The sequence below is a fragment of the Perca flavescens genome, chromosome 23 (genome assembly GCF_004354835.1).
Source record: "Perca flavescens isolate YP-PL-M2 chromosome 23, PFLA_1.0, whole genome shotgun sequence".
In the NCBI taxonomy this organism is placed as follows: Eukaryota; Metazoa; Chordata; class Actinopteri; order Perciformes; family Percidae; genus Perca; species Perca flavescens.
The window spans coordinates 15,661,033-15,680,549 of NC_041353.1; the positions used below are offsets into that span (position 1 = coordinate 15,661,033).

At 41.4% G+C, this 19,517-nt stretch overlaps 1 protein-coding gene across 3 annotated transcripts in view; it reads left to right on the forward strand.

The window, feature by feature from the left end:
• The window catches only part of dock4b (dedicator of cytokinesis 4b), a 120,279-nt gene that overhangs the window by 17,308 nt on the left and 83,454 nt on the right, over positions 1 to 19,517 (forward strand). For all 3 annotated transcript variants that reach the window (XM_028570312.1, XM_028570313.1, XM_028570314.1), the window contains exons 2-5: positions 14,925 to 15,008; positions 17,804 to 17,844; positions 18,679 to 18,734; positions 18,810 to 18,906. In XM_028570312.1, the coding sequence (XP_028426113.1) occupies positions 14,925 to 15,008; positions 17,804 to 17,844; positions 18,679 to 18,734; positions 18,810 to 18,906 (278 nt within the window). The remainder of the gene's footprint in view (positions 1 to 14,924; positions 15,009 to 17,803; positions 17,845 to 18,678; positions 18,735 to 18,809; positions 18,907 to 19,517) is intronic.

Below are 19,517 nucleotides of genomic sequence, written 5' to 3' on the forward strand. Positions count from 1 at the left end.
GAAACAGGAGGAGAGGCAAATTGTCACACCACTACTACGTATTAAAAGCCATTCTAAACAAATAGGTTTTGAGTTTGAATCTGAAAAGAGCTACATCTGTAGTAATATATACATGCACCGATCTAGTATAAACCAGAATTGGCTGTGTTTTGCACTGTGGCCTGTGTTGATGCGAGTTTGTTAATTTCTGCCTCTATTGCTCTTCCTCTTCTTTACTTTTTTCATCTATCTTCAGCAATAGATTGAATGGGAAACACTGTGTGCAGTGTTCAGTTAACCCATTTATTAGGGTTTGGGTGGCAGTATTTTGTTTTATATATTAATGTAATATTTATCCGTCCTGAAAATATGGGATTTGGGTTATATTTAGGTTTTATAGATAACTCCCGTTGTGATACGGTGTATGTTTAAAGCTGGATTGGTGGGAATTATGAAATGACAAAATGTACACACATGCACACAAACATACACGGTTGAGTGTTCAATCTGTCCAGCGAACATCTTGCCACACACACACACACACACACACACACACACACACACACACACACACACACACACACACACACACACACACGCACACGCAGTTAATGGTTATAACTGCTGTCTAGCCTATCTATCATTAAACAAATCATCCATCCATCCATCATATATCCCTCCAGTCTAGTGTCCATTTGATTTGCTGAACATGCTATGCTTCACGGGTTTCCCTTTTTAAGTTGTTAGTTTAGGTGCTTTATTCCAATGTTAAGGGAAGCTAGCTAGCTGGCTGGCTAGCTTGACTGATAATAAATTATGCTCCAGTGGCTTGTATTTGTGCAGCACCTGCCATCTGTGTGTCCTTGAGTGGAGCGTGTGTGTGCGTGTGCTTTTAAAGTTACTCCAAGCTGCTCTCTCCTGGGAAGTGTCTTCAATGGCCCTGGCTGTGCTCGGAGGCTATCACCGTCTCTCTGTGTGCGCGTGCTTTTTAGCAAGCACGGCATATTCACACATATACATGTCCTGTTCATGTGACCATGGCCCAGGTCTTGACCCCACACCGTAAATCTAAGCACACATCTTACATCCCAACCTGCACACAGCAGCCCTTCAGCTCAGCGCAGATGACCCGCACTGTGGTCTTTTCATTCACTCTTTTGCTCTTTGCTTTTTCATACACTCCCCAGTGACTCGAATCACTTACTGATGCTTCAGCGCTCTCTTCTCTTATACAGTGTCTCGGTCTCTACTTGTTACTGAGCTCTTTGTTTTATCTCCTTTAGGAGAGCAGAATGAAGGCTACTAGACCCAAGACGTGAAGTTAACATATATTCTAATGACTACACAGTATTTGGGATAATAGTCCAGTAGGATTTTCTCTCTCTCATCTGTTTATGATGCTTCTTTTATTCTCCCTTTTTTACGTTTTATCTTGTTTGCAAAAAACTAGGCTAAATTACGTTTGTAGACTCTTGGTTGTTGGCAGCAGGATTGCCAACTTTGAGCAGACATGGAAACAAGAAATATAATGGCTTTAATTGTTTTCAGCTCTATAATTAGCTTCAGCCCTATCATCAGCATTGTAACTTTTCCCTCCTCCCCACTTTCTTTGTTTTTGTCTCTTTTTCTTTGCACTCTAGTTACGGCTTCTTCTGGGAGGCTTAGCAAATAGCTGTAGCAGCATGGGGTCATTTCTCCTAGACTAGCTGATATCGTGCTTCAAAGGCACATGCACGGTCAGCCTCATCACTAATGGAAGACTTATGATCTGAGGGGGAATTAGATGAAATTGGCTTATGAGGTTGAAGTCAATATTAACCCCATGGTCCGCTGACGACATTTATCTTCAGGATGCCTTTTCTAGCCCTTGTTTTTCTCTTTTTACATCTTTACCCGACTTATTTCTCTCTTTTTTTTTTTTTTTAAAACCAATGTTGCCGTCTTCCAAAGTATAATTTGACCCTTTTCACATTTTTTTCCTTCTCTCTCCTCTCTATCACTTCTCTTATTCTATCACGTTCTCATCACTTCATTTTCATTAGTTAATCGACCCAACTCTTCTCCACTCTCAGGCTAACCTTTATCCTCATTGTGTGTGTGTGTGTGTGTGTGTGTGTGTGTGTGTGTGTGTGTGTGTGTGTGTGTGTGTGTGTGTGTGTGTGTGTGTGTGTGTGTGTGTGTGTGTGTGTGTGTGTGTGTGTCCCTTGATTTGAGGGTTTCTTGTCCGATGAGGCAGAAGCCCGCCTGCCTACATCCTCTTGTTTAGATACTGCTGGCATGAACGCGCACAAGTTCACTTTAACACAAATACATATTGTATTGCCGCATTAAGATGCCACATAGATATCAAGGTCTGTGTGGGTTATATCAAGAGGCCTGTCTGTGGTTTTTCAAAGAAATGAAGCTGTAAACTCTTTCTTTTCATTTCCTCTCTGCCCTATTCCCTAGAGAGCTAGAGAGTATTATTGCCCTTTGATTACCACGCATGCATGATAGATTTACCCTTTAGGTACATTCATGTGTTCATCTACTCCCATTTAGCAACAGGAAAGATGGATGGATCTCATTCTGCAGTAAGGAATGCTGAACAATAGTTTTAATTTTAGCGCAGAAGAAGTGTTTGTGTGCTGAAAGTTCATTCTTTGTCTGCGGGCTTTAGTGTCACGGCTCACACCCTACAATTTATAGTGCAGCAGTGATGTTGTCGCGGCATGTTGCCGTAACAACAAATCCGTGTTCAAAACGCCCTGCATCTGTGTGTAATAAAATGCGCAACTTGTTCCCAGGCTACTGTCGTGCAGCAATCCAGAGGGTTTAACTAAGAAGAAAGTCTCCATATGGTTGTTCATGGCTCAGTGCAGATTCAGAGATGCCAGGCTACCCTCCCCCCCCCACCGCTCACTTCGCTAACATCATGCATGTGGGTGTGTTTGTGTGTGTATCGTGTGCCTCCGTAGACTTATTACTGCCATCTCATGCAAGTGTGCATGCTGAGATACTGTATGTGTGCAGTACATCATGCTTTTCATCAGAGCGGGGTGGGGAAATATTTTTTAATGAGGTGATAAGCACCAGCTGTACAGTATGATACGACAGAATCAAATAGTATGATAGCAGCACATTAACACAGTAACACACGCTGAGTGTACAAATGAGAACCATCCTTCAAACACCAAGCTGCACAGCTCATGCATGGTCTTGAAATCCCCCACTTCAAGGTTATTCAACTTATCATTCAACAAGTTCAACTTATTCATTTAAGAAAGCATTACAATTACAGTTCTCCTGCACTTATCAACCAGCTCAGATTTAAAAAAAAAGCTGTAATTTTTTTTTTTTTAAAACACTACACTTTGAATAAATGTTAAAATATAAATACACAGAGGATAAGAAAAATAGAACGTAAACCTGGCATCGAGAGGTCTATTTCAGAGAGAATGTTCGCATCTTATTTATTTCTTCTAAGACATACGGATGTATAACATTGTCCAAAGGTCCACTGGTCCATACATTGTTCATCTAGAGGAAAATGTTTTACATAATCCCACAGAACATTTTGGAAAACTGATCATAGACTGACTACATGTGGATTCAGACCAAAAACAGTCCTGTGATAGAACAACACATGCAGGGGCTGTGTTGGTGGAGGCGTATTGTTCACGGTACCATTGAGACAATGGAATACAATCCAGTAAGGTGACAGATTAATGCTCTAAAAGAGCTTCAGTTTTCAAATGGATTTGCATCATACAGTCCAAGTAGACTGAGACGGGTGACAAATGAAAGTGTTAAAAAACACCATGAAGTGTCTTAAGAAAAGCTTTGGGTGACTATGAGCCTACCTCACAGCTTCAAAAATCCATGCCATAGACTCGCCAAGTCAATTAACTCTACTGGAGGGATGAACGCCATCTTTCAAAAGTTAAGTTAAGTCATCTGGTGTTTAATTGTTCGTGGTGGAGAGCACTGTCTCACCTGATGGTCCCAAATCTCCTATAGTGTTCAGTTGGGTTGAGATCTGGTGACTGCGTAGTTCATAGGATATTTTAACATCACTTTCCTCATTATCAAACTATTCAGGCACTAGGGGTGTGAATCATCAGAGGCCTCACGATACGATATCATCACAATACTTATGTCACGCTACGATATCATCACAATACTTATGTCACGATACGATATTTTAAACATATTTAAATATTCAAAAGGAAACTTTGTCAGCATCTGTTTTTATCTAAAAAGATACATTTCTCTGTTTGTTCATCTTACTTGAATTTTATTGCTGCAAAATGGGATTGTCAAGCAGACAAACTGACCAACACATATATATAATAATAGATTGATACTTGGCATCTGTGTATCGATACAGTATTGCCACGGAAAATATCGCGATACTATGCTGTATCGATTTTTTTTCTTCCCACCCCTATCAGGCACCCTCCACGGCCTGCAAGGAAGCATCTGTATTTGTTAAGTTTCTCCACTAATTTATTCAAGTTGTTCCTTTAATTTCTCAGCCGTCCGTATGTCTTGGCAATTATACTGTACACGGCTTCACTTTGAGAAAGCTGCTGTTTCCCTGACACTGTTTCTGTCCATCTCTCTCTCTCTCTCTCTCTCTCTCTCTCTCTCTCTCTCTCTCTCTCTCTCTCTCTCTCTCTCTCTCTCTCTCTCATATATAACTGTTCTTTTGCAGTTATCTAACAAGTGGGAGCTTTGCTATTTTCTGATCTGTTCCCCGCCTTAATGTCAGTCTTTGTTTGACAGAGAACTATACTCAAGTTCCAGGCTTTTATCATGCAACAAGTTAGCTCTTAGTAACTATATCTTAAACAGTTCTTTTGTACATTCCATACCTGAAGCTGTCATTACAGGAAAAAGCATTGGGGCTTATACATGAATCTGGTTTTCAAGAGGAAAATCTTGAATTTCTACCGCGTATTTTTTTGGGGCATTTTAGGTCTTTATTTTTTTATAGGACAGCTGAAGACATGAAAGGGGAGGGGGGGGGATGACATGCAGCAAAGGGCCGCAGGTTGGAGTTGAGCCCACGGCCGCTGCGTCGAGGAGTAAACCTCTATATATTTGCTGGTGAGCTACCCAGGCGCCCAATTTCTACTGCTTAATTCGCCAAGTTTATCAATAGTATAATTCTCAGATATCTTCTCCTCTTTCTTCCCCATGATTGATTTGACTGTTGTATGTGTGTTTAGCACCCTGTTCTCCTTCACACCTCTCTCCCCTGGCCCTGCCGTTGGCGTGTACGTGTTTGAGAACCGACACGGAGCCTCTCTCTTCCCCTCAAGCTGCCATATACAGTACAGGGGCAAACAAAGTGAAGTGAGATACACAAGAGCTGGCAGCTACTTATCTCTCCTGCCTGTCTCTTTGATTCCCTCTGCCTCACTCTTTCTGTTTCAGCCTCTCATCCTGTCTCTGTTCTTATCTATTGTCTCTCCACCGCATTGTTTGTCAGTCTCACTGTTCTGCTGTCTTTATCCGTCCTTCACCTTCTCTCTCTTTCTCTCTCTCTATCTCCCTGTACCCCGACTCACTCCTCTTGCTCCCCAGTCAGCACCAATTCCCACTAGTGTCTTTACATCTATAGGCTTGAGGCTGTGGCTGTAGGCTACCCTGCACTATCTCTCCCATTTTAAATCTCCTGACAGACACATTACACAAATAAAAATCTAAAATAAGCCATTGTAGTGGTTTTACCTGCTCTGCTTAAAATCCCATTGATTTAGCTTCACCTTGGGGGAGCATTTTTCCTTTCTTTCCTTTTTATAAAGGCCACTCCTTCAGTGTTTGAACTGGAACTATGAGATAAAACCACAGATGTTTTTTGGTGGATTTAGTTTCATCACTTTTACATCATCCTTTCATCATCCTCAATGTGGACCTGACTGACTGCTATTTGGTTTGCTATAGCTTGGAGCTATACAAGTGTGTGTGTGTGTGTGTGTGTGTGTGTGTGTGTGTGTGTGTGTGTGTGTGTGTGTGTGTGTGTGTGTGTGTGTGTGTGTGTGTGTGTGTGTGTGTGTGTGTGTGTGTGTGTGTGTGTGTGTGTGTGTGTGTGTGTGTGTGTGTGTGTGTGTGTGTGTGTGTGTGTGTGTGTGTACCAGTGTTGGGTGAGGGTCTATGTCAGACTCTGTTTAATAGTGCTGCTGACAGCTAAACATACAACCTGCCAAATACACCATAAATCTATGTGGATCAAGAACCTACGTGTTTGTATGTACTCACAAAGGTCACTCACTCACAGGTATGCACGTGTTCTATTCAGGCCGCACACTCACGTGTTCACTCCGTTGATTTCCTGTCAGCATTGGGTGTGTGAGTGTGTTTATATCTGCATGTGCTACCGCAGCGCAAGTGCATAATTAGTTGTAATTTGATACAAGAGAGCTTGAAGTGCAGATAGAGGTCAGTTGCACCTCCTTTTCCCTGAAAGAGAGCTGTTGAGCGATGGTAGAGATAGAATAGGAAGTGAGTCAGAAGGAGAGAGAAACCGATTGATGCAGTAGGTTTCATTTGACACTCCCACTTTTAACCGTTATACCTGAAGGAAGAAAAGCAGATGTTTGCTGCTTAGTCTTTCTTCTTTTTCTGCTCTATCTGTCAGTGGGAGATGCAGCCTACTCTCTCCACTTATCTCTGTCCCTTCAATTCTCCCTCCACCACCCTCGACAATCTTTCTCTGTCTCCCGAAATCTTTTTTCCTGTGTTTGCTTTAACTTCAACCACACCCTTCATTTTCCCTCCTCTCCATCTGTATATTTTAGCTTTACTTCCTCCACTCTCCATCTTTCTCTCTGCAGGGTGGGAGGATGTGTAGGCACCAGTGTCGGTGTGACTTCAGCTGCTGCTGAAAATCAGCACTCTTTAAAGCTGCAGCTCCCAGCATTTGCATCTAGAGTGTTAAAAGCATGGCAGAGACAGTGAGAATATTACATTTTGGAGTGTGGTGTCATGTGGTAACCACAGTTTTGGCCACCATTCTGTGGTAACGCATGTCTGCAGGCAGCTGTTTTCAGCAGAAAAGCCCCAATAAACCCACGGTACGCTATCTGCTCCTACCAAACAGCAAACAGACAATGTTAGCGACTAGCTGATGAACATAGTGCAGCATTTAGCAGCTAAATAGCCAGATGTGTAACCCAGGAGTTGATTGAGAACAAAACAGAGCTACAAGGAGAGTAAATGTTGGGCTCAATATTTGCCTTGTGGACAGAAATAGAACTCCATATGAATGCTAATGTTCCTCTGTATCTTCTGGATGTCTAAATAGACAACGCATTGGCCATATCAGCCTCATAAGATATGCCATTGGCCTTAAAATCAGTTAATGTAGGTTTTAAATGTGCAGCATACCTGTTGGGGTGTGAATCTTCACTGGTCTCACAATTCGATTCCATTAGGATTATCCTGTCAGTGATTCAAATTGATTCGATATTCTGATGATTCACGGTGCATCACCTCCTCAATATTACTATATATTGCTAGACATTGTTTTCTTTTTTTTATATTCTTTATTTATTGGACAATAGTGAAATTACAGACACAACATGAATTCCGGGTATCTCCTCTCATTGCCCCTTTTTCTGTCCCTTCTATAACTCACAAAGATTTCAGAACTATTTGACAAGAACAAGGGATATAAGGGTTACAGCATATTTACCACATAAGGGTTTGTCAGATATCCTATGAAAAAAAAAAAAAAAAAAAAAAATAAATAAATAAGAGAGCCTGGCTAAAGACCTGACAGTATTTTCATCGATAATTGTATAGATAAACAAGACCCAGGATATACAAATATATATATCCCTGCACTATTCATCCAAACGATGCACATGTACACCTCCAAATTTATACCTATACCTGCCCCCACACACTCTACACATTGTTTTCATCAACAAATTCAAGTCAGATATACTGTATATGAACTGCCCATTTTATTGTGTCTGCTCCTAAAAAAGACAGCGACTGGAAAATCAACAAGCAACATCAGTAGGCAATAATCGATTATGGTCTGTCCCTGCATCGATGCAGGATCGTCTAGGTCTGCAGCGCGATGCAGTGATTAATTACGACACCACTACATACCTGGTGAAGATGATGAATTGACTTGACTTGTTTGGTTCAGTCTGTTTATTTACAGACCTAAAAACACTGGAGTTGAATTCTGGTGGAACCTCAACAGGCTTCCTCTTGTCCTCTGGGGAGAGCTGGCATCAGATCGCTTCCCAATGAAATATGAGCTGGTTTGTTTTTGGCAAGAATGCCGTTCAACCCAGTCACAGGAAGTGTCCCTTATGCCATTCAGTGTCCCTACCTCACTGGCTTGTGATTAGCTATCCCGAGGTAGAAAAGCGAGGAACTACAGGACAGTGACAGGGGGATTTGGATAAAGATGGCCACAGTCTGTTTTAGTTGCTTAAGAAATTATACAAACCACTTGCCACTGCTTGATACAGAAGAGGGAGAAAATGACACAGTTATGCAGGTGGGCTATCTATTGCATGCACTTAACTTACCCTCACACACACACACACACACACACACACACACACACACACACACACACACACACACACACACACACACACACACACACACACACACACACACAGAGTCAGATTAATGCCTGGGAATGAGGTGAGGTTTAGCGCACTGACCTATATTTCTATTTAATCTGAGTCATTTATGATCTCTCCTGCTCAGGCCAGTAGGACAGACTAACTTTTGTTGTTGTTGCTCTCTGTTATCCTGCACTTTATGATTGGAACAAAAGCTGGTGTTACTTTATCGGGTAATAATGCTAATGAAAAAGCTAATAAAAGTGTTAGTTTTTTCCATGTTGAATGTGTTCCGCACATTATTTAGAAAGTGTAATTGACAAACTCAGTGTGTTCAATACCTGGCTGTGTGTGTCACCTGCACAGCTTGTATTTATTTTTTGAGTTCTTTCATGCATCAGATACAGTACTGTAGGTATAAAAATGTCACATCTTTGATTCTGAGGCAATGCTGAAATGAGACTGAGCCCTGAGCTGCACTTTTTTTTAAATTTTTATCATGCAGCCATTTCCAAAAAGTAATAACATTCCTCAGAGCTTCTGCTCCAGCAGCGTGATTTGAGCGAAGGGTTATTGTTGCCAGTGAACGGTTATGTGATGGCTGTTAGGTTGCTATCTCAACACACACAAAGGCCACGAAAGGAACCTGGCGGCCGGCAATGGAGAAAGCGAAATGAAAGCCGTTCCTCCTGGGTGATTCCGTGGGCCATGGCTTTTGTCTGCACTGCCTATCAGACCTCTATGTCTGCACGTGTGTGTGTGTGTGTGTGTGTGTGTGTGTGTTTTTTCTTTTTCTAACCCACCAACTGCCAAGTTGAGTTCTGTTCAAGGCCTTCTCAGCACTGCTAGTTTCAACCGTCTGCTTACTCTCTTCTCCCGCTGCCGACCCCTGTTGATTCCCCTGCTTTAAAATGCATGATGCCACTTCCCAGCATTCCAAGCTCAACCTGAGAAATAACCTTTTGCAGATGCACACGAGTGCGCGCACACACACACACACACACACACACACACACACACACACACACACACACACACACACACACACACACACACACACACACTGGCTTAATCTGTCTTCAGCTCACACTAAAGCTGTCAGATACCTCTCCTGCTCTGTCACACTCATGTGATTTTGTGTGTTTTTGTGCCTGCAAGCGTGCCTCCTATATGCATAAACACGTTGTGGTTTTCTTACTGTACCAGATCCCTCCAAAAAGTCCTTGTGTGTTATTAACCACATTTACAGACTCACTGCCTTGAATCCATGAGGCGGTGGGACACGTTAACAGTATTTTGGCATGACGTGGAGGCATTTCAGCCCCTTTTACCTCACCACATAGAAAGATAAATGCCTGAATCCTTTGGTTAGGAATAGAGTACGCATGAGGTTGGCTAAGACAAAACATAGCTGGGCTGGTTTTGGTCTGAATAGGAATTTTTTAGTCACATTGCTGGAATAAAGAGCACTTTTGGTTTGGCAAATGCTGTTCTGACAGTGTTATGCTTTTGGATGGTGGACGTGTAGAACTCAGAATGTGAAGCATGAGGAAGTGAAGAGGTTTATTAGTGTAGGTAACTTTCAGTTCTGTGCGTTAGGTGCTCTTTAGAGTGTTCACCTCGTAAATGTGTAAGAAACAGGATGGAAACGAGCATTGCTTCCTCATTCTGGATATCACTCTTCTTCGGAATCGACTCATTAAACAGTTTTTTTTTTTGATCTTACAAATCTGTGTTTGCATGTGTGTCTACATGTTTCATAATGCTCACACGTATATTCCCACGCACAAATTAGATATTCATGATCCTTACTTTTGGCAGCAATGGAGGCCAGTGCAGCACCATCACTTGCTGTGTTGTCTAATTAGCATATTAATGAAATAAATGCTATCTAATTAACATGTGGGAGGGGATTATGCACGTGAATCATTGTCAGATCAGTTGGAGAGAAGGGAGGATCAAACTAATGAAGTTGAAAAGCACATTTCGAGCGCTTTGAATGAAATTTGCCATGATGTTTTGTGCAAAAAAACGCTGTGTTGTCTTCATGGGTCTTTAATGTTTATTTAACTTTTATGTAAAAAACGGCAACATAATATTAAGCTTTGATCACTGGCAGTATACCTACCTCATTCAGTCATCTCTTTTTTTGAAGGAGGGGTAGTGTTCTGCCTACTCTGGGCCTGTGGAAGAGTTTGCTCTTCTAAAGGGCTTAGACAGAGTGATGAGCAAACCAAATGACAGGCCTTGACTCCAAGTGGCAGTCTAAAACACATGCAAGCCTAATCCGAGCCAGTAGGCTTTCTAGGGATCTCGACTTGCTGAGCAGAATGCACTTGCAAACTACCAACACACATAAAGTCCTCATGGATTAAGGCGAGTTGGACACACATTAAAGGGATCGAAATGCAACCTCTGACTTCAAGACCACATGTGGACACAATCGCTGTCAGTTAAACCCTTGGTGTCGACGATGTCGTATACGACCCCTGATTACACGTTCATATTCAATATCTCCAGATCAGTACAGTGTAAAGACTTACTTTGTTTTGATTAGAAAAAGAGACATTTAAAGAGTTCTTCTATGTGATCGTAGTTCTTTTTTTTTTAAGAGATTTCTTAATCAACCTTGGAATTACAGTGTCTTTGTACAATAAATCCATTTTGATGAATCCATAAATCACGTTACGTAATGTCCAATATCTCTGCATCGCTTCATGCTAGCATTGTTTTGATTGTTTAGTATGGAGGCTAACATCTGGGCCTTTGCAAAGTCTGCTCAAGAATAGCAGCGTCCTCGCCATGACCCAGTTAGCCGTTGTCACATAGAGTCAGAGTGTTTTGGTGTGTCAGAAAGGATCAGAGTTTGCCTTTTGGTGGCTGAAATGCTGGTCATTGGACTCCATCTGGAAACTGGGTCTAACAAGTTCAATAGACAGACAATGTTTGTGTGTGTTCATGTCATATCTGAGAATCAGCATGTCTGCTTTTGTTTTGCTTATGCAATTTGATATTCATGCACCAGTGGCATTCACTTAAGCATGCTATGTTTGTGTGTGCGGTATGTGTATGCGTTGGTCCGTTTATAGGATTTCCTGGGCAGCTGTGTGGCATCTTTCTCTCCATGTGGACTCGTTGTTCTCTTTTTTGGGCATAATAGTACACAACCCGCAATTCCCAGCAAATGGGACAACACAACATCAAATCAATTCCCTCAAGTGTAAGCACCTTTTGTGTCCAGTGCATCGTTTGGCGGTTAGCCAGCCCGAGAGTTGACAGACATATCGCTTGAGGCAGGCGGATGACAGGCAGTTAGAGACAGACAGACGGACAGCAGCTGGCTTTTGGATTGACAGGCAGGAAGCTTTCATTTCACAGCAGAAAAAAAGGTGACTTGAATGACTTGAACTGAATAATTTAGTTGACTGCAGCTGGGAGAGTCACTTGGATAATTCATGCATTGGGCACACTTTGTGAGTGTGAGTGTGTTTGCTGTGATTGCCTCTGTGTGTGCGTGAGTGATTGGGCTTTGAAAGTACAAAAAGTAGGCAAGTTTTGCATTTCTCTATGTGTGTGCACCAAGCGGTTGGTCTTTGAATGAATTACATAGTCAGATTGTGCACTTGTGACAAATCCCTTGTAAAGATAGTGTGTCTGCAGCTTGAGGGATAACAAGAAGTTGGCGAAGCTTCAGCATAAAATGCAGAGAGACACAGACACACACACACACACACACACACACACACACACACACACACACACACACACACACACACACACACACACACACACACACACACGCACACACAGAGTTACAGACAACACAACAGTGTCTAGCTGCTTTGATTTCATCAGCAGACTTGATGTCAACATGAGAGAGTGGGTGGAAAGGTAATTCAACTGAATCCTCTCTTGGGTAGTGGGCTACTATGCCAGGGAAAAAAACGTATATAAAAACACCTCTGGCAGTCAACCTCTGACCTCTGTTGCTGATATTTCTGTGTGCAGCGTAGTTTATTCGTAAAGTTAATCTTTTTTGTTTTTGCCAATTTTCTAAAAAAAAACACCCACATTTTTGGAAAGGTGGGGCTATTTAAATTGATTTTTAAACTTTAATTCCCAACACATCAAAAAGTTGTATTACTGATGCAAGATGCCGCTACAGTAAATGAGCTCCGTGTTCAGAAAATGGTTGTGCTATAGAAAGTAAATGAAAAATAGGGATGAATATGATGATGTGCACCGGAATTCCTCTATACTTGATAATATTTGCACTTCAAAATGTAATAGATCTTTGTGATTTTTTGGATTCACTGAACGTTAAATGTGTTCTCACATTCTCACGTTCAGTGCCCATGTGTTCAGCAGTCCATGAACCATTATACTTGTGTGCCCACAATTCTTGTGCTCGGGGTGAAACTTGCTGTGTCTTTAAATTGGCCTGGATTAATATAATCCCTGCGTTCAGGGACACTGGACGAGTCCCCGAAGGCTCTCTAAAAATTCTCTCTAAACACTATTTGTAGTGGGATCCCTCTCAGTTCTGCATGGCAGGGAGTTATTTAGTTATATGTTTCCACTCCAAGTCCCAGTGAAGCTGTCTTTTTCCTCTGCGTGTGTGTGTGTTCATGTGTGAATGCATGTCTGTGTGTGCTTGCATACATCACCTTTTGAATGGGCTACTTGTGTGAATTTGCTGCCTGTGTAAGAGTATGATAAGACATTTCTACAGTTTGTGTGTGTTGATGGATGTGTTTGCGTTTCTGTTTCTGTATGAACATCTGTGTGTAGTGGTTGACGTGTGTGCAGTACATGCAGATTTAAGTGTGTGTGGGTGTGTGGGTTTGGGTGTGGGTGTGTGTCAGGCTTCTGCAGTGAGCGAGTCAGCGGGACACAGCTCTGTTTTAAAGAGCTGGTTGAAGAGCGGTCAAATGACACTCACTTCTGATGGCTGTTACACTCTTAAAGCGCAAAGTACCGTTTACTGCTAATGGACCATCAGCATCTTTTTGTAAGTAAGGTTGTCCTTACTTATTCTACTTTTATATTTCAGGCTTTGCCTCAATATTGTTTCAAAACATGTACAAACTAAAATCTTAACAGTATCCAAACTCACATGATATCATAAAAATTTTTTCTCTATGGTATAACAGTATTTTAAACTCTGTGCTTGCTTTGCTTGCATTTAAACTTGGCCCTTTTTTTACACACCTCCATCTGTTACATGCATAATTTCTCTCTCTCTGCTTCCTTACTTTTAAAGGGATACTCTCTCAGCGATTTTAGTATTGCACTTTTATGGGACTCACAGGAAACCGATTACGAAAATAAATGGAATGGAAGAATGGTGTTGAGAATGGTGTTGCAGAGATATCCTGTCTTTTAGTCCCTATTGTGGGTCAAGCTTCAAAAACCCCAAAACTTCCCCAAATGCAACTCTATTAGTTTCCTTTATCAGATCCACCAAGCCTGGTAAATAGCCATGTCTTGCAACCTCACTCCCACAGTTTATATCACAGGCTTTCTGTTATAAATGATTTAGTCTTCAAGCCCAAACTGAGAGAACCCTGACCACATCACCAAAGGTTATTTTTTCAGACTTTAAAAACATGCCCCTTTAAGTCCATCGCTATATATGCTCCCTTATCTATTTTGATTTGATTAGGAAAATAGAAAATGTGTAAGAACTTGACATGTCTGTATATTTGACTCCTGGAGCATGACCTGGGTCAACTCTCTCATAGCTTTCATCATATAAACATGGTTTCAGTAATTGGCCTTTTTAGGTCTGTAGAACGTGCTAGAGATGTTATTTTAACACCTGTGCGTCTCTCAGTAGGGAAAGAATAATTACAGTAGTCCAAGGTGAATCAAAAACAGGCATGTCCTTCTATCGCCGCATGATTTATGACCCCTGAGTGTTCAGGACTGAGTGGGTGGTGTTACTGAACACGTGCCCATGGTCAGATTGCTGTAACAGTCCTTCCAGACCTTCCAAAAGTTAATGTTTTCGGTCTTTCTCTTTATGGTTGCACTTGTTTGAAAGGTTCGGTCTTCAAGTGATAGTTTTTGAATACAAATTCAACTTCATATATTCTGTATGGCACAAAATATATTTATGTAAGTTTGTTTGGTGTATGAGTTTGTGCAGAAACACAACAGAGATATCTTATTCTTTATATAAGCTTCGATTTTATTTCACCTACACAGATTATTGATTGCACCTCCTCTCTCTGTGTTATTTTCCAGAAAGGTTTTGTTTTGAATCACTCTGCTTATGTCTTCGGACCTTTTCCTCACTCTGCATAACTAAACTCAAATGTTAAAATAACTCATGTGGGTGTTTTGTGCCTCTTTTTCTTGCAGTGCTGGTCAGTTTCCGAGGGACTGTCCAGCATGGCCTCCCGCTGGAAATCGGAGACACGGTGCAGATCCTGGAGAAATGTGAAGGTACAGTACAGTGCACACGATACACACTTAGTATGTATGTGTATATTACTTAATTAATTTAATTTATTAATTAGATGCTTTCTGTGAGAAACAAAAATAGGAAAATTAAACCCAATAGTACATGTAAGGAAAGCAATTGCTTGCGCATGAGTAGTGAAGTGAAAACATGCACTTACAAACTTACAAATATATTAGGGAACACTTCCTCTTTTTATTAAATATAGGCCTACAGATCAAGTGAATGCACGTGAAAGCTGTTATACTCTTGGATTTACCCTATTAAATCTATCTCGAATAATTGGTAAAGGCATGCACACACTGACTGAGCTGCATGTGCACATGCACACACACTCCCGTTGATCCACTGATTTCTGCAGGCAACCACAAACAGGCCCAGAAACAGACCCATTACTTGCACAGACAAAACACACGCTTATATTTATGTTTGTTGATCAAATACAAAAAGTTAACCTTGGGTATATGACACTTCTCTTATATCTTTTTAAGTGATATCGTGGTGCAGTGTGCACACCAAATGAGTAGCATCATGTCTGTGATGATGAATGCCTGTGGAAATTCATGTTTGCTACGGTTTCCTGCACCACAGAACTGGCTGTATTTCCCGCCTTCCTGCCCACGCTGAGTCTGTTTTTCTCCTCTACTTGCTTTCTCTTCTACGCTTTCTCTTTTGCCGTCTGTTATGTCTCCATCTTTTGCTCTGTATTCTCTTTCCCTTCTTTTTTAATTTCCAGAATGATATGTAATCACCTAACCACAGAAAAGCCACATTCTCATGCACACCTTAGCACAAATAAGCAGCCATGCACAAACACATACACACCTCCCTCTTCCAGAGCTTTTGACACCATTCTGTCTCACTTCCTGTTGGGAGACACACTCGCACCGAGAGAGTCAGCCAGTCAGCTAGTCGAGCAGTCAGTCGTGCAGCCAGCCAGTCAGAGGGTTGTGACATAGCGGTAAAAGGCCCAGAGGAAGTAGACAATAGCACAGCCAGCGGAATGCTTGGCCCAGAAGGGAGGAACGAAATCAAAATCCTGCCAGCAAGCAGGGGCTGAGATACGGGTTGCTGACAGCAGAGGAGACAGACTAATGGGTCTGCCTCATGTTGATACTGTTGACACTTCAAAACACAGGAGCTTATCATGTGAAAGAGTCTTTGCTGACATGTGGCTCCTGTCTGTTAAGGCATTGCTTCAGTTATTGATTTGTGACTTGGCACGTCAATGGCTCTTTCTTGAACTTTTTGTTCCTGACAGCAGGTAATACATTTTCACAGTTAAGTGTGATGTAAAACAGGTGTTTCTAACCGGTTTTATCTAATGTACCCCCACAGCCCAATCAGATGAGCTCAAGTACCCCTTCATAGATACCACCTAATGTTTCATCTTCCAAATGTGTTAATTTCAAAGGGTTTTAAAAATGGATGTTAGTTTGTTCATTTATTTGCTCGCTTGTTAACTAGGTTTTTTCGCTTTCTAAATCACAAAATGAGGGATTCAGGTGTCACAACTGTTTCAGGTTGGTTGAGGTGTGAACGGTACAGTCAGCCTATTGTAGCAGGGAGCTTACTTGTTGACCATTTTCAAAAGATCAGCATTATATTTTTTTCAAATTAGCTGAGCTACTTCAATCTTTACATACTCCCTGGCAAATGCACAAGTACCCCTGGTTGGGAATCACTGATTGAAAACATTGGTCAGTTATCACTTCCTTACAAATGTCTGGCTGCCCTTCGCTGGTATATCATTTCGCAGAAATCTATCACAGTACTTGACCTCAGCTACTGGAAAAATGACTCATCTGGGAAGTACTGAGCACATGCTCCACAGTGCGGACCCAGACAAATGATGTAATACTATTCTGACCATACATGCCTGAAACAAATCAGGGAGAAAATACTACCTAAGTCACAGATGCTCTTGCGACCCCCAACAGTGATTATAATAATCTAAAGCATTTACATTTGAGCTATTTAGCTAATGCTCTTATCTAGAGGGACTTACAATGACTGCAACATTGGGATGAGCTTAAACCGTCAGTCTAGAAAAGAGCGTCAGCTCAAAGCTTCCGATATAAATGTATTAGATTGTTTCTATCAGTACTGGGATTTGCAAAATCATCAAGCACATTCTCAATTTGGATTGAGCCCAGATTGAAGTGTGTACTGGCGTGCGAAGAGTGTGAATGTATGCAAACCACAGTTTCTTCACCTTTTTTTCTGTCTCTGCTTTTTTTTTTCCACAGTTGCTATTAAATAGTCATAGTGAGGTCTTTAGTGGCTTTGTTTCTTCACTCTGCTGTGCATTAGCCTGTGGTCAGTGCAAACACAGTTTGTTAAAAAACAACAACCAGCAAGTTACTTTGTACCGCAATGCACTTGAGTGCTTCTATGACATATGAAAAAATAAAAAATGGTGGTGGTGGAAATTTTTTATTGCCGGTGGAAAGTAGTATTCAGTTGACAGTGAGATACCCAGTGAGCAATCCGTTTATGTCTCAGTCCCCTTTCACATGACATGGAATTGGAATAAAAGTAAATGTCAAGTAGGCTTGTTAGGCTTAATATATACATACAGCTGTCAGAAGGATTTGATCATTGTCATTAAATCACACATACACACACACACACACACACACACCTTCTCCTATTAAAAGTATAGTATCCCATATATCTCCACCTTCTCTCCTTGTGTGTCCAGCAGTCCAAGCCAGATATAACAGTGTATTATTCATAGTGATGTGCTGGAAATGAACATGGTGCTTTGTCTCTGCAGGCTGGTTCCGAGGATTCATCCTGAAGAATCCAAATATCAAGGTGAGAATGTGGGTGTGTATGTTTTGCTCATCTTCAGGTTGCCTATAACTCATTTGTACCCTTATTCAAATATTAAAAGTGTCCCCCAGGCTTATCATTGTTAGCCTCAACTAGCACTTTCACCAGCTGAGATGACAACTCTCAGTGGCAGATTAACTCTTGTGTGGTAAAGGTGCTCAGCATGTTGGTAACATAAGCCACATGTGTTTAGCTGCTGTCCCTGTATCCATTAAGTGTTAAAGGCCCTAAACATAACACAACACAACACAATACAAATACAACACAAATTGTTGGACCAAAAAAACGCAAAAAGTCAAGTTGATGACAGCTCTTATATCTAAAATACAACACGATTTGACACTATTAAGTCTTTGCTTATAGTTTGAAAATAAAACCCCAAACTGACAGTAATAGATGTGGCTTTTAAAAGCTCTTGTGCAGGAGAACATGTGATAACCTAAACCAAGTTGGGAGTCAAGTGTTAGTGTATGTGTGTGTTCAGAGTCTCTGTCTGTGCGAGTGTGTTGCATTTATCCTCAGATACTTAAACATAAGTTCTGCTTTGATCTCCCCAAGTCAATAGGGAGCAACTTGCAGTTTATTAGCATCAAACACACATACACACACGTTTCATCTTTTTTTTGTCTCTTAAATCCCAATGCTACTTGCTTTTATCTCTTTGTCTACTACTCTCTCCCTCCGCTCTACTTCTTTTAACCCATAAACACACTTAGCACTGTATTGATATGTGCATCATATTAGCCACATGCTAACAGAATGACTTGCTGAGCATTTTAAGGACTTGTCATTAACCTGTTTATCTTTTTCTCAAAGGGGATCTTCCCATCCAGCTACATCCACTTGAAGAATGCCCACGTTAAGAATAAAGGGTAAGTAATTTCCCCTCCCCTCCCATCCCTGTGTGTCCTGGTAGAGGTTTGAACTCTATTTGTGTATTTTTGTAGGCAATTTGAGACAGTCATCCCTGTTGAAGACTCCGTCATCACAGAGATGACATCGACGTTGCGAGACTGGGGTGCCATGTGGAAACAACTCTATGTGGTAATTACACACACACACACACACACACACACACACACACACACACACACACACACACACACACACTTGCATTGATTTTGAATAGCACTACCGCCTAAGCGAAGCTGCCTTCTTTAGGTTTCTCACGAAGGGAATTTATTTGGCCCTGGGTAATTCATAAGCCGCAAACAGTCAAATCTTTTTCATACACATTCATTAGTTGGATTGATTGTGTTTGTGGCCTATTAAGCTATCTGGGGTGCTGATTAAATTGAGCTGATGAATACTTGCAGATCAAAGTGCATACATTTGCGGCAAAAAAGCAGCAGGACACTGGAGCTAATTTGCACAAATCCATTTAAGTCCCTCTCTCTGCTTCTCTTTGTGGGTTGCTCTGTTCCTCTCAATGGCTCTCTAATGTGTATGCCGTCACTTAGTTTCCACTTATGTTTTTGGGTGGCTCGAAGCAACTGTATATTTTCATCTTCTTATCTGTGTCTTTCCCTCTTTCTGTCACCCTCATTTCATGTTTCCTTCTGGCAAATTTCCCTTTCAATCACCGCTTTTGACTGACTCACTGTGCTTCTCCACTCGTTCTTTCCTTCTCCGTTCCTCCTACCGTTTCCTATTTC